Source organism: Penicillium cinerascens (assembly GCF_028974065.1).
Source record: "Penicillium cinerascens strain IBT 15544 chromosome Unknown contig_9_segment0_segment0, whole genome shotgun sequence".
In the NCBI taxonomy this organism is placed as follows: domain Eukaryota; kingdom Fungi; phylum Ascomycota; class Eurotiomycetes; order Eurotiales; family Aspergillaceae; genus Penicillium; species Penicillium cinerascens.
The window spans coordinates 537,146-551,563 of NW_026695296.1; the positions used below are offsets into that span (position 1 = coordinate 537,146).

General features: G+C 50.5%; 7 protein-coding genes across 7 annotated transcripts; 3 read left to right on the forward strand and 4 right to left on the reverse strand.

The window, feature by feature from the left end:
- Nucleotides 1-488: 488 nt before the first annotated feature.
- On the reverse strand, nucleotides 489-3,910 carry N7498_007018 (DEAD/DEAH box helicase; the record flags this gene model as incomplete). Its single annotated transcript, XM_058454080.1, is given in 2 exon segments — nucleotides 489-2,876; nucleotides 2,891-3,910. 2 exon segments carry the CDS (start codon nucleotides 3,908-3,910, stop codon nucleotides 489-491), a joined length of 3,408 nt encoding a protein of 1,135 aa, XP_058306329.1.
- Nucleotides 3,911-4,361: 451 nt separating this feature from the next.
- Nucleotides 4,362-4,807, forward strand: N7498_007019 (vacuolar ATPase assembly integral membrane protein VMA21; the record flags this gene model as incomplete). Its single annotated transcript, XM_058454081.1, has 3 exons — nucleotides 4,362-4,456; nucleotides 4,517-4,608; nucleotides 4,671-4,807. 3 exons carry the CDS (start codon nucleotides 4,362-4,364, stop codon nucleotides 4,805-4,807), a joined length of 324 nt encoding a protein of 107 aa, XP_058306330.1.
- A 405-nt stretch (nucleotides 4,808-5,212) lies between these two features.
- On the reverse strand, nucleotides 5,213-5,804 carry N7498_007020 (putative cystathionine beta-synthase (beta-thionase); the record flags this gene model as incomplete). Its single annotated transcript, XM_058454082.1, has 2 exons — nucleotides 5,213-5,647; nucleotides 5,700-5,804. 2 exons carry the CDS (start codon nucleotides 5,802-5,804, stop codon nucleotides 5,213-5,215), a joined length of 540 nt encoding a protein of 179 aa, XP_058306331.1.
- A 503-nt stretch (nucleotides 5,805-6,307) lies between these two features.
- On the forward strand, nucleotides 6,308-7,750 carry N7498_007021 (putative mitochondrial phosphate carrier protein; the record flags this gene model as incomplete). The annotated part of the gene is made up of 6 exons (XM_058454083.1): nucleotides 6,308-6,598; nucleotides 6,651-6,815; nucleotides 6,873-7,126; nucleotides 7,195-7,540; nucleotides 7,594-7,613; nucleotides 7,675-7,750. The coding sequence occupies 6 exons, from the start codon at nucleotides 6,308-6,310 to the stop codon at nucleotides 7,748-7,750; spliced, it is 1,152 nt and encodes a 383-aa protein (XP_058306332.1).
- Nucleotides 7,751-8,481: 731 nt separating this feature from the next.
- N7498_007022 (DUF3602 domain-containing protein) lies at nucleotides 8,482-9,133 on the forward strand (the record flags this gene model as incomplete). The annotated part of the gene is made up of 5 exons (XM_058454084.1): nucleotides 8,482-8,524; nucleotides 8,572-8,602; nucleotides 8,667-8,736; nucleotides 8,841-8,963; nucleotides 9,020-9,133. The coding sequence occupies 5 exons, from the start codon at nucleotides 8,482-8,484 to the stop codon at nucleotides 9,131-9,133; spliced, it is 381 nt and encodes a 126-aa protein (XP_058306333.1).
- A 280-nt stretch (nucleotides 9,134-9,413) lies between these two features.
- N7498_007023 (gamma-glutamylcyclotransferase family protein) lies at nucleotides 9,414-9,974 on the reverse strand (the record flags this gene model as incomplete). The annotated part of the gene is made up of 1 exon (XM_058454085.1): nucleotides 9,414-9,974. One exon carries the CDS (start codon nucleotides 9,972-9,974, stop codon nucleotides 9,414-9,416), a length of 561 nt encoding a protein of 186 aa, XP_058306334.1.
- A 339-nt stretch (nucleotides 9,975-10,313) lies between these two features.
- N7498_007024 (HNH endonuclease signature motif containing protein) lies at nucleotides 10,314-11,936 on the reverse strand (the record flags this gene model as incomplete). The annotated part of the gene is made up of 1 exon (XM_058454086.1): nucleotides 10,314-11,936. The coding sequence occupies one exon, from the start codon at nucleotides 11,934-11,936 to the stop codon at nucleotides 10,314-10,316; it is 1,623 nt and encodes a 540-aa protein (XP_058306335.1).
- Nucleotides 11,937-14,418: the final 2,482 nt, after the last annotated feature.

Here is a 14,418-nt window from a genome sequence, read left to right on the forward strand (position 1 = left end):
ATTAACTCGCTAACTGGCTTTGGTTATTTTTGTTTGACATTCTGCATAGCCTGGTAACTGCTTTTGGTTCTGTTTTTTGCATCACGGGGTGGCGTGTTCCCCTGTCCATACCTAGATATCCCACTATACATGATAATACACTCGGGTTGATGATAAAAATGGCTTTTGTCTTCTTTTTTGTAGGGAGAGACAGCATCCGTAGGTCATGTACTCATAAAACAGCAACATCAACGACACGTCCTGACAGCGACATTGAGACGACGACAAGGCCAGAGCCAGATAAAGTGGGCTTATTGCTGGCCGAACGTAAGACAAAAGCGAAGGCAGATAAACAAAAGTCTGAAAGTCTTTAAATGCATTATGTTTTATGTGATCTACTCTAACAGGTTATTCATGTCTGCGCCGACCCGATGTCGATGTATACAAACTCAAAAAGAAAACAGACAAAAGAATACTGAAACACCAGAGGAAACAAACTCAACCGAAACCTACTCCGCCTTGTTCTCAACGCCATTCGGCTCCGCACCTTTCTCTTTCTCCAGGTCCGCCAGCACCATGCGTTCCACGACCTTCATCCCCTCCTCCTCACTCTTCTTCCCGGAGGCCTCATCGTCACCCGCGACAGCATGGTCAAGCGCCAGCTTAGTCCGGCCAAGAGCATAGATCTGCTCCTCGATGGTGTCGCGGGTGACGAAGCGGAAGACTTCGACCTCACGGGTTTGACCAACCCGGTGGGCGCGGTTCTCAGCCTGCACATCCTCCTGAGGATTGAAGGAGGAGTCGAAAATGACGACTTTGTTTGCGCAAGCCAAGTTGATACCCGCACCACCGGCTTTGGTGGAGAGAAGGAAGACGGGGATGGAGGTGTGTTCGTGGAAATGGTCGAGGATGGACTGGCGGTCCTCGACGCTGGTGCGGCCGTCTAGACGGACGAACTCGATCTGGAGGGTTTGCAGGACGTTCTCCAGAATGTCCATGACCATGGTGAACTGGGAGAAGATCAGGGTGCGGTCTCCATTCTCGATGAAGCGCGTGAGGAGCGCGCGCAGTTCGTCGACTTTGCCTGAGTCCATCCATTCCTCGTTCTTAAGCTTGAACTTGCCCAACGAATTCGGGTTGTCGATGCACATGTGGTGGCACTCAAAATCGTTGTATGGCAGCAGCTCCTCGTAGATGATGTCGGGGTTGGACAGGGACCATTTGTCTTCTTTGAGACAAGCCTTAGACATCTTGCGGAGAATGGCATCGGTGTAGTGTTGGCGGCGGAGGAGAGGGTGAATGGCGGCTTGGCGGAGCTTCATGAGGATGTTGGCAGACCTAGAGCCAGTCTTCTTGCCGGCGGCACGGTCTTCCAGAAGCAGGCGCACCTGCTCCTTCTCATTGTCATAGATGTTGCGCTGCGACGGCTTCATCTCGCAGTACTGGACATGAGAATGCTTAGCGGGAAGGTCAATAACCTGGTGCTTCTTGCGGCGAAGTACGAATGGCTTGAGCATGGACTTCGCACGTTCAATGCGTTGTGCGGACAGCAATGTCGCATGTGATTCATCCGAGGTCTTTGCCTTGTTGGAGAAGATTGCCTTGAGATCTTCCTTGTGCTCCTGGAAAACCCGAGGCAAGATGAAACCGAGAAGAGACGCCAGCTCCTGTAGGTTGTTCTGAAGCGGCGTACCGGTAAGAAGGAGACGGAAGCGTGCCGATATGCGAATAAGTTTTTCGTACACTTGAGACTCGGAATTTTTCAACATGTGGCCTTCATCGAAGACACAAACTGTAAACTTCATGTCGCGTAAAAACTTGGAATCCTCCTTGGCTTTGGCAATGGTGTAGGTGGTGATGACCACGTTGATATCATCGCGGTTATCCTCGATATGATCGCGGATCGCCCCACGCTCTTTGATCCCGGCGTAGTATGGCATAACGTTCAACGCCGGGCAGAACTTCTGGAACTCACGAAGCCAGTTCTCGATGGTGGAAGACGGCACAACGATGAGGTGGGGTCCCCTGGTACCTTTCTCGAAAAGGGAAGCAAGAAATGCGATAACTTGACAGGTTTTCCCGAGGCCCATGTCATCTGCCAGAATGCAGCTCATCTCTTTCTCGAACAAAAGGTTCAGCCAATTGATACCCACAATCTGATAATCTTTCATCTCAAGATCATCGGCCATGATAGACGGTTGTGAGATGAAACGAGATTGGTTGTTAGGCTTTCGAGAGACCGCAACAATATCATCATCGTCATCATCTGCGGTTCTATTAGGAGACTGCTGGTTCGAGGATGGAGTGGCGATACCAGAGTCATGGGAATTAGCCGCGCCGTTTCCGAGCGTCGTGAGTTCGAGTTCTCCGTCACGCTTGCCGAAGATGTCCACGCCCCATTTCTTCATTTCATTTGCGACAGGTCGACCCAAAGCCTCGCACTCGGCGACAAGAGCATCAATAGCCAGATACCCAGTCCACATCTCGATACACTTCTCAACAATCTTCTCCCCGATAGGCTTCGGGGGCTTCCGAGGCTTGCCCTTGCCTTTCGGCTTAGCACTCTCGTCGACAGGCGCACTAACTGAGCGAATGTGGTCAAGAGAGTGGAACGGACGGTTGTCAGTGATCAACTTGGCTGTCTCCTGAGGGACAGCGGCGATGTCGGCAAGGTCGCGAACGTCACAGGTGTTGAAGAACTTCAGAACCTTGTCATCCAAACCGCCAGCGGTGGAATCCTCGGCCTGAACATCCGAATCATCGGAGTCGGAAAAGTTTGCCTCGGGGGATGCAGAGGGCAGTCGTCGTCGGCCCTTCTGGAGTCGACTGAGCAGCTTCTTGGGAGGAGAGTCGTCGGAGTTGATGAAAATAGCACCAGGGGGGAGGAATCCCGATTTCTTGGGCCTCGCACGAGACGGCCTCGAGGCTTTGCTTCGTCCAAAGGCTCTCTCTGGGTCGTTCCCGCCGGTAGATTCATAGCAGCCCATTTGTCGTGAATGGTGCCACGAGCCTTGATCTTCTGCTTAGCAATGGGGAAAGCACCTCCCATAGGAGCTGGCGACGCGCTCAATTCGTCGTCAGAAGAGTCTATTGGGATGACATTGTGCACTGGGTCGTTGCCCATGTCACTGTTGGCGAGGTAGTTCATTGCGTCGTCAAAGTTTCCGTTGGTTCGCATGAGCGCATCGACACATTCCTGGTTTGACTTGCCGGGCATGACCTTCTGGATGCGATCAACCTTGACTTGCACCCGGTAGTCAGTGATACTAACATCCGGGCCTAGGGCAGTCACGGGCTGGGCGCGGGAAGGCGCATCCTGGCGGGGTCTCTTCGTGGCGAGTCCCTTGGGAGCGCCGGCGGCGCTCATCTGGTCGGCAGAGCGTTTCATGGCGTTCGCATAGGGGTCAAACATGGCGGAGGCGGTGATTTCCTTGAAGCGATCCATGGGGCCAGCCGCATAACGCACAGGGGACTCCGCAATCTTCTCCTTCTCCGGGCTGCGAGCTTTTTCAAACATGGCGGGCTTGATGTCGCCGTTTCGGACAGTGTAATGTTCGTCGTCCTCTGAGGACCCTCCTCGATATGTTGGACCATCGTCGGGATCGAAGATGGGTGTTCTTTTCGCAGGACCGAGGGTGTTGGGAAGACGGAATTGAGTCCCAGAAGGGGCCATGAGAGAAGATAAAAGGCCTCCGCGACGAGGTGGTGAATGGGCCGGGGCAGGGGGTGACGAGGCGGCCACCTGAATGACGGCACTATTGTTCGGGTGAGAGTAGGACATGTCGACTAGCTGAGTAGGCTGCGTCAATCGCTGGGAAGGCGTGTATGAATGCGCAGGCAGGGTGGCGATTGTCTCGTAGTCGCCCTGGTCAGGTGTGCCTGGCGCAGGGTTATTGTCCCGAACGGGAGTATCAGGCACCGACTCATTCATGGCGGAGGACAATATAATTCCTCTTATCCCTTTTTTGGCAGTCGAGGCCAGCCTCCTGTCTGATCTCTGGTATCCAGGAACGTTTTTTCTGCCGGCGGAGAACGCGATACCGACGCGCACGATCACGTGAATTATAGTGGCGCGCCCGAAATTGTTCCAACTCTATTCCTTGTCATATTGTCGAGAAAGAAAAGTCATTTAATGGATGGGGGAAACGATAAGGCTCAATTAATTGCGTATAGGTAGATTCCGGATAAAAGAATCCAAATAGTGACGTTGAAGGCAGCGCTCGCCATGTGACCCGGGGGTGCTTTAGTGTTCTCCGCAATATCCATTGATAGCTTCACCTTATTTCATCCACCCGGAGCTTTCAACACTCGTCACATCAGCGTCAATTGAGCTTACTCTATCATCACAAGTCAAACTCTGCTTCAGCTTCATTTTACTCAACATGTCTGCCCGTCGTCCTCATGGACAGAGCTACGCGGATGTTGCGTCTAAGCCTCCAACAACGAGCGACTCGGACGTGACGCCTGCTGTTCCATCGTATGTGAACATCATTCTAGAGCTAACGGAGACATTCTTCTAACTGACCACCCTGCGCAGAGACGTCATCTACAAGCTGCTGGGCTTCACGGCCGCCATGGCCTTCCTGCCCATCGCAATGTATTTTCTGACGGTGAAGACAATCTTCGGAGGTAAGACTACAACTCTCCACGAAATTGGAAGACAAGTTCCAGTAAGATTGATTTTGGACCAGGAAACGCAACATATTCTGGAATAACTGCGGCCGTTACGGCCAACGTGGTCTTGTTCGCCTACATCTACGTCGCCTGGAAGGAAGACCAGGGTGACAGACAAGAAGCAGAAAAGTCCAAGTCGAAGAAAGCGCAATAGTCCCTTCATATTTGCAGTTTACAGCTCGAAGTGGGCTAAAATGTATTATTTTCGGCGTTACACGCACTTTGCTCAAAATTTCAAGTTGGGATTCGTTCGGCTGCCCATTGGAGCAAGCCCATTGGGGCTATTTCGGCTTCCAGAAACACTCTTTGAGAATGATCAGAGAGCTGCCGACTGTTATTGGATATCATAAGACCAAATTCCACATGCCTGGTCCTCCAGGTCACTCGGCTTCGCATTCTATCTCGCACTCCTTCCATCCGACAAATGTTAAAAATGCCATGTCCATGTTGAAAGAACCGCACTCCGGGGTGAATAATCGTTACGCCTCATGCCAAAAATCCATTATATGGAGGCGCCGAGATGCATTGCAGCCAGCTTGATGTCATGCGTGAACTTCGTTTAGGTCGGTCTGCGCTTCACGAATTCCTCCAGGTCCGCCTTGGTCGCAACTCCAAGCACGAACTTCCGCGTCACATCTGTAACCACTGCAAATTGCTGCTTCTCGCGCTTGTCCCCGTTGGCTCCCGTCTGGCTCTCGAAGAACTGCTCCAGCTCCTCCAGAGGTGTATCCATTGTGATCACTTGGTAAATGCCGCGTTTCCGATTGAACCGCTGCATCGCCGAGGCAACGGTGTCTGTCTCCTTGACGGTGCCGTTGTGAATGAGCTCCTTCAGACGGGGAATACTGAGGTAGCCGAGGAGGGATCGACTGGTGGAGGAGATGACGGTGAGGTGGGTGTAGTCGCGCTCGTAGGCGGTCATGAGGGCAGACGAGACGGGGTCATTGGGCGAGACTGACAGGGCCGGTGGAGGGTCGAGGTCTTCAACAGTAGCCTGCAGATAATGAGCTGGAAACTCGGCAATGGTCAACTAGGCAAGAACTCACCCCTCGGTACTTATCGGCCCAGGCGGCTTGCGGGGCCGGGCCGGAGGCGGCGGAGGTAGCGTTCTCACGAGAGAAGGCTTCGCTGCCGGTCATGTAGGAGGTCATTGTAGCTATGGCACACGAGCGTTGTGGGGGAGGTTCAGGATGGAGGGGCTCGGAGATGCGAAAGGGCGGGGCAGAGAGGGACCACCAGGAGCGAAGGGCGTGCTCAAGGAAAGAAACGAAGCTTGAACTACGTTTCCGACAGCAAATAGATTGCAGGAGCACGCAATGTGTATAGAAATTGAATGTGTTGTTGGACAGTCGCTTTCGCTCAAACTCGGCGCTTTTCGTCTTTTTCCCGCGCCAAGACCCCGTCCCCAAAACGTCACCAGAACGAAAGCGCCCCCAATAAACGGTCACCTGATGACAGCCTCGCGTTCTCCCGGGCTTGCGGATGTCCACGTTGTTCCTCCGACTCTTTTCTTCTAGTCTCTGTTGAAACCACTTTCTAGTGTTGCTGGTAGGTACATTGTTCTCTCTGTCGATCCCGTATCGTTGCTTTTGGACATGCTCCACTATGGTTACCCACACCTGGACACTAACCAAGTACAAGTAAACGGTGCACCATGATCCCCACGGACTCAATCCTCACTGCGCTCGCTTCTCGACACCCTTTGGGTGCTCTGGGCACGCAGGCTCAGGCGGGGCAGCCGGCCAATCTGAATCCCAAGAGACCCGAGCCGTTCCCCGCTTGGAGTGCGATTGATGACGCAAAGCATAAAGCAGATGCCCTTGCCAAGGAAGCAGTCCGGGAGTACGAGGTCGCGAGCAAGAAGGCTCAGAGCAAGGCGGGCAAGATTGAGCCCTGGACACCCAAATACTATGCGGCTTGCGTTTTTGGTGGCATGATGGCCTGTGTATGTCACGATATATACTCCGGATGAGCCATTTGCTCATGATTGTCTATAGGGCCTTACTCATACGGCGGTCACTCCTCTGGATCTGATCAAATGCCGCCGTCAGGTCGACCCAGCTCTCTACAAGAGCAACATGCAGGCGTTTTCCAAGATTCGCTCTCTCGAGGGTATCCGTGGAGTGTTCACTGGTTGGAGCCCCACTTTCTTTGGCTACAGCGTAAGTCAAGCATGGATCATCTTCGGTTATCTGAGCCTCCACTGACATGTACCGAAGGCCCAAGGAGCATTCAAGTACGGTGGCTACGAATTCTTCAAGAAATTCTACAGCGACCTTGTCGGACAGGAAAATGCCATCAAATGGAAGACCTCTGTCTACCTAACTGCCAGTGCCTCGGCTGAGTTCATCGCCGACATAGCTCTGTGTCCCTTCGAGGCCGTCAAGGTGCGCATGCAAACGACCATGCCACCCGATTTCAAGGGTACATTCAGCGGGATTTCTGCCGTGGTCTCCAAAGAGGGCGTGTCTGGGTAAGTCCATCCGCAGATTACCGTTGGAATAAAGTTCAGGTCCAGAGAACTGACCGGTCTCCACCCAGCTTGTACAAGGGTCTGTACCCACTCTGGGGTCGCCAGATCCCCTATACCATGATGAAGTTTGCCTCGTTCGAGACAATCGTCGAAATGATCTACCATAGACTGCCGGGACACAAGTCCGACTACAACAAGGGTGCTCAGACAGCAGTTGCGTTCACCGGTGGATACCTTGCTGGTATTCTGTGTGCCGTGGTGTCGCACCCAGCTGACGTGATGGTCAGTAAGCTCAATGCCAATCGCCAGGCAGGTGAGGCGTTTGGTGCAGCCATGAGCCGGATCTATGGAGACATTGGCTTCCGCGGACTGTGGAATGGACTGCCCGTCCGTATCGTCATGATCGGAACCTTGGTGAGTGATGGCAATTACAGAGAAGCTGAAACCTGAAGCTAACGATTTTCTAGACCGGTCTGCAGTGGATGATGTACGGCGCAACTGAGCCCCTCCCCGATTTCGTCTTGAATATACTGACCGGTTATTTGCAGCTACGACTCTTTCAAGATCTTCATGGGACTCCCTACCACGGGTGGATCAGGCGAAGACAAGAAGAAGGTCCAGTAGGCCCGCTGCGAGGAGATATCCCTAGCCGTCGATCTCTCACTTGCCAGAGCTCGGGATCTGTTGAACAGTTCCAAAAGTGCGCCTTCAGTGTGAATATTGCTCGGTCTGTCGTTCAGGTCATGGATTTTTCAACATGTTTAACTATCAATCTCTACTTCAATGCCATTTGTATTCCATCGCCTCGCCGTCTTATACAATCGCATCAAATAAACAGCGCCGAGCTCGCTATCAGTAAACGCAATTAGTCACGCCACCCAATCACGTCTTATCTTATCGCACGACGTCACCAATCGCATACAGAAAACGATAGAAAACGAGCCTCTCTCGTAGTAGACGTGTAGACTACAGCCGACGAGAACACGAGGCCGGCGAAACGTAATCCTCGGTTGCCCGACATCGCCAATCCTGAGATCACCGCCTCAGGCTGTCAATGGCGAGACCCAGTGCCCGTGTCTAACCCGGACAATTCTCGTCTAACATAAACCCCAACTTTCTTCCTCTTATCCCAAGTACCCTCAAACCAACACTCAATTCACTTCCGCCACCCAACACATACAGGTAAACACCGGTCCCCCGCCATCCAAACGCCTCCCCGAACTGTACCTGCGTCTTATCGCGGTCCCACCCAATCCGGCTCAGGTCCCGCATTCCATCGATCGCGATAAGACAACACCGCCGCACGGCGTTAACACCCTTGCTCACTCTCATTCTCCGACAGATCGGATTTCGCAATGAGTGACAAAGAACAGCCTATGGTTTCGCATGGTCGTGGAGGTAACACTTCCTGAATGAACGGGTAACGCCCCAGCTAACGATCTCAGGCCAAGGAAACATCGGCCACGACCAAACGGAGTATGCAATCCGGCGCATCCGCATTCCCTATCTACACAGGCGCATTCGCTAACTGAAAAAACAGATACGTTGACGGCGAGATCGTTCGCGAGGGCGTCTACGGTGACCAGGGCGACGGTGCTTACTCTGCCGGTGTACGTTCCCAACCTTACTCCCAAAGACCCTTCGTTCCATAACCTTATGGCCCGACCCTGCACTTTCCGCATGGCGAATTACAAGCAGCTAACACTGGATCCAGCGCGGCGGCGTCGGCAACATCGGTTCTCCTCGCGTCCGTCCAACCTCCAAGGTGCCGCACGACTCGGAGATGATCCCCGAGCTCGCGGTGCGCAACTCCAGCGACGAGAACTTCCACATCGGGGTGAGATATGCTATCTATTCACGGTGGTATTAGGGACACGGCTAATTGGAGTTCAGCGCGGCGGCCAAGGCAACGTTCATCTCGACGAAGCAACGAAGGAGAAGAAGAAGACGATGGCGCACGAGGGACTCGCTGACAAGCTGAAGAACAAGCTGCTGGGACGGAAGTAGAATGCTCGGGTTTGATACTGCATTAAGGGGTTTTCTTTTCTGCTGGTCCTGGTTCTGGTCCTGTGATTCCCATTTGAGTTTTGGTTTATCCAATATCATGCTGGCGACTAGTATCCTAGCTTGGCTAAAGCTATAGTAACTGGTACCCGTAACAATGACCTATCGTCTTCGAATGTGCCTAAAATTGAGTTGCACGATAAATGAGGTATTATAGTGAGAGAAGGACCGAATTCAGACTCTCCATAAGAGCCTGGACATAGCAAAAACCTTCCACTCCACATTATTCCGATATTGAATCCAGATCTCGAAGTCTTCTCTCTTTTTTCCACTGCTTCAGGTCAAAATTTCCTTCCTGTAGTTCATCCTCTTGCCCATTCCACATGAATGTGACTCCATTAACAGTGCGTTCAACACTATCATCATGATTGAGAATGTCGATTAGGCAAGGCTGGAGCTCATATTTGCCCGTCTCATAGGACACAAGTCTATCAAGTTGTGTCTTTGACAAGATTTCAAATACCATACCATCGACCGGCTGGAGTGGCTTGCCATCAATAAGGGCAGGGTAAGGGCCCCAGATCTTAACGTCATAGCCTATCACTCTGGCACGGCTCATGATAGGAAGCGAGTCTGACGTTCTCAAGACTTGAGCAAGTGTTTCTGGATCCATTAATGTCCCGTAGAAAAAACAGTATTCTCTTTCAAAGGGATCCGCGGTTGCTGAACCCTCTTGAGAAGAGTTGGGAGTTGCTGTCAGGCTTTGAGTCGACTCTTCTCCCGAGGTGCTATCGTTCAGGAACTTGCGCACCATGAGAGACGGAGGTGGGAGTGTTTTGCGCATTGTGTCGGTACTTGGGATCCTATAATACATCATCAATGCCTCTGATGCCTCATTTATCTGCATTTGGCAAGGTTCTGAGCGCAGGGACTCATATCATCACGTACCAAGGTGATACAACGTGGCGTCGTGATGTGGTAAAGCAATAAACGATCGACAGGACCTCTGATGACAAGGCTGAAGATACTGCCAGGGGGGACGTTAGCTACTTGAATAGGCATGTTTGTAACTAGCTCACTTTCAGAGAATAGCAAGGCAGACGCAGAGTCAGGAGTGTGGTTCTTCTCAGGTGGAGAAGAAGCTAGCAGTATACAGTATGGGTGCTCAGATTTAGATGATTGTTCAAAGCTGTAAGCTTGCCATAATTTCAATAGCCATCAACTCCTCTTCCTGACTTTCTTTCTTCAATTCCTTCATAGGCTCACTTTCCTCATTTGGCCGGCTCAAGAATTTTTCAAATAGTTTTCTCCTTTTCCCCTCTTCCTCTCCTTCCCCGTCTCCTCCTTTCCCTATCCCTTCTCCCCCTTCTTCCCCTTCTTCCCCTTCTTCCCCTTCTTCCCCTTCTTCCCCTTCTTCCCCTTCTTCCCCTTCTTCCCCTTCTTCCCCTTCTTCCCCTTCCTTTTCCTCGCGGTCTTCCATCCAGCTAGAGCCCTGTTCAGAATCATCTAAATAAGTACCATCAAAATATCCAATACCAGTAAATATGCCGCATTTCCGTTTCTCAGGATAAAGTAGATCATGTTCAGGAAGTGTTGCCCTGTCTTTAGAAGAATCATTGGGATCAACATCTCCAATCAAGCCCGCCAATCTTTTCAACATGCTTCTCCTTAGGTACTCGCCAGGTGTTGCCCATATTATTCCCCTGACAAGAGTCATCGTATTTTCTGCCCATCCTGGAGGCTCATAACGATCTCTCCGAAGCATGGTCAGCACAAAGTGAAAGTAGAGATATCGGCGGGCAGGACGATTTGTATTCCTGAATTGAAGCTCTCTCTCATGGATGTCCTCCCACTTATATTTGCCTTCATCTCCAAATGAAGCTTTTGCGAGTAACGATTTATCCAGAACCACAAGCTTGAATCGATCAACCCTATCTTCCCAATGGTTGTGAGGCTCTTTCAGAGGTATGATGACGGCTTTGCCGGCGTCAAATGCTTGCTCAACAGTTTTGCAAATCCATAATCCATTCCTCACATCCCATAAAATCTGCTCCCCTTTCTCGGCATCTCCAAACATGTAGCCTGCGGTAGCATAGCCGATGGAATGTGGCACTATGTGAGCAGCACAGCACTTTTCTTGGGGCAGCCAATCTTGGACTATTGCGCACCACGTCAAGCTGGGCAAATTCGAGCTTTCTTTGGGGCTCAAAACATTGTAGAAACCCCGCAAGGACTCAGCCCAATGAGCCTGTTTGTGCTTGTTTCGATCGTTGGAACCAGTAGTAGCATCCTTCATACTGAACATATTCGTCAGTAGAGAGGCGTATGCAGTCTCCACATCCCAATCATAGTCCACAGCATCATTGACAAGGCTACTAGAAAGTCTTCGATGCTGTTTCTTCAAAGAAACATACATCTGCCAAAGTCTGGCGCGTTTTTGGGAGATAATATCTTTATATACTATGGACTCTTCCTTTGAAATGGCCATTGAATACTGCGCTTTTGCAATGCTGGCGTCCGATAGCTGCCACTGGCGTAAGTGGTTTTCTATTTGTCGAACAACTAATTCGAGTGAATTTTCGGGTAGAGGGAGCTGTAGGCTTGACGGATCCAAGCATGACAAAGCTATCATCTGGTTGAGCTCTGCTTGCTCTTCTTCGAGGTCGATGAGAGCTTGCCGAGTTTTCCCTTCGGTGAGACTTCGGAAACAATCCGGGATCTGGATCTCAGGTAGGTTCCAACGGTATCGACGATGCGTCGAAGTCGGTATGCTCTTGGATTTCTTTGTGGGGCGAGGACTATCCATATTGATATAGCGAAGAGTTCACTGTTGGTCGTGATTAGCACAAAATAATTTGGGTGAACCGAGAAGCAGCCACTGCTTATATTAATTACCTAAGGTTTTTAATTAGTTTGACTAGCAATGCACGCTTAGTCCAGGTTCCTTCTTGGAGTTGAGTAATATTTTCAGCCCAGACGCACATGTGGGGGCCCAATGTACATTATGCCTGGCATGCTGAGAACAGCCAATAAGATATTGTTTCTGAATGCCCGATGCCTCCGATAGATTGCTACCCAACATCAGAACTTTTCTGATTACACGATATGCTGCTATATTCCATGCACCAACCAGCCACAACCAACCCTAGGGCGGCAAGGGCAGTTTCCTCGATGAATAGAAAATACTCAAAATACAACAGAAACAAAAACAAAAACATACAACAGCCAGGATTCGCTAGTGGTCACCTACCTAACTACTAACTAGCCGGCGTGTGGCTTCTCTACGGTTAATAGTTAGGTAGGTGTCGCCTGGGTGAGAAATGGGCGAGAGCCGCTTTAGCGTTGCGCGACCGGGGTGAGAAAGCTGAGTGCGCAATAGACGGGTGAGAATTGGGGTGAGAACCGGGTAAGAACCCTGCGGACCGGCGCGCTGACCGCACAGACGGCCCAGCTAAACTATGGCGACTTATCATTGGGTGTTGGTACAGGCTCTGAAACATTTGTCTCTTGGCATCTGCGCGCACAGCCACGCCAAAGCTCTATTTATTGGTGACTTCAGTTATGGATATAAGTTCATTTTCTAGCGATCGATACCAACAGCGAAAATCACAACACCATTACCAAGGTGGCCGAGGGACCGTGGAAGAGAGGTAGTATAACCGCCTTTAATTAGACTGTGTATTCTGCAAGCCTTATGATCTCTTAAATCTTTTGCAAGAGAAAGGGTAAGGTGAAGATTAATCAGCTCCGTGCTCTAGCAACATTGCTGCCTACAGCACGTTTCCGTGATCTCCGCCTTGGGCGTTAAGATCGGTCTTGTTCTCTAGCAGCGTCTGCACAGCCTTGTTGTGTTATCTGGAACACGCCGCCCCTCAAAAAGGTAGCGGCTGCAGGGGTCGTAAATCGATGTTGTAAGTGTTTTTGGCGTCGTTGGTGAGGCTCCGCCCAATGAGATGGTTCCACGACAAATTCACAAGACGCTAAGTCCTCCTGACAGATGGCTGGCCATTATTAGAGCCACGATTCCACCATAGCCCACTACGCTATATCACATATTAGACTGGTTTCGGGCAATTTTCACGATGAAAGATCAAAATCTGATTTCGTAAATATACAGTGCTCTCTGCGTTAGGCTCCTTGCCTAGTTCCCATCTATCTTTCTGTTTCGTGACGTCGGCTTATCGAAAGCCTTCTTTTATCTTTAAGTTGTTCTGCCCACTCGAGATGGCATCACAAAATCACCAGAAAAAGGTCTACGTCGTTTATAGAGGTCGTGTTGACAAGCCAACTATCTATTCATCTTGGTAACCACCGCAGTGAACCTCAATACTGCCGTCTGGGTTACTAAGCCTTATTTCTATAACTAAGGGGTCACGCACATCCCAAAGTGACAAATTTCGATGGCGCGGACCATCTAGATTTTGACCGACTTGAAGACGCACAATATTAAATGAAACAGAGAGGGATTGAGAGATATGAAGAAGTTCTCAAATTTGAGGGAGATGTAGTCAGGCAGCAGCCTCAAGGAAAATATTATGCCGTTGCGTACGGCAAGAAGATTGGCGTTTTTAAAGATTGGAAGTACGAACAGAGTTGCGTCATATCAAAGAAGTCACTGACAACATGCAGAACAGCAGAAGATTCAACTAAAGGGTTCAGCTCCGCGTGCCATCAGCGTTTTGATACCGAGTACGAGGCGAGTGACTTCATTAAAGACTGGAACGATTCATTCGCTGAAACATGGTCTTGGGCAATTAAGAAAGGACTTTGTGATGGATGGAAGGCAAGGGGTCTCACTTTGGACATTTCCTCTGTCTTGATCCAGGAGGACGAGAAGGTCGATCCAGATAAAAATTTGCTTCCAAGCCTGAAGCAGTGGAGTGTGAAAAATGAGATTCAAGACTGAATCAATAATGTGCGGCAATCTAGAGATTCGAGTGAGGCCCCTGTTCGGCCTCGCTAAGAATAGCTCTCGTCTGTGAGGGTCTAGCTTTTGGTGTTAATAGGTCAGATGAAAGGAGAAAACCAACTACTATGACAGTAAGGAGTAGATGGGCTCATCTCACGAACCTCCGTACTATCCGTCACCTATGTCTCCCGTTTTCTATATCTGAAAGCCCTCGCAACTGTTCGTCAGCGAGAATTTCTCCATTGCAAATGGACTGAGAGTCACATTTGAAAAAGAAATCAATCACAAGATTTTTCCTTAAGCTACTGTGAGCTACTGTGCCAAGTTGCATGAAGCTTAACCTTGATGTAAGCTTTTTCGGTGATGGGACCACTACCTG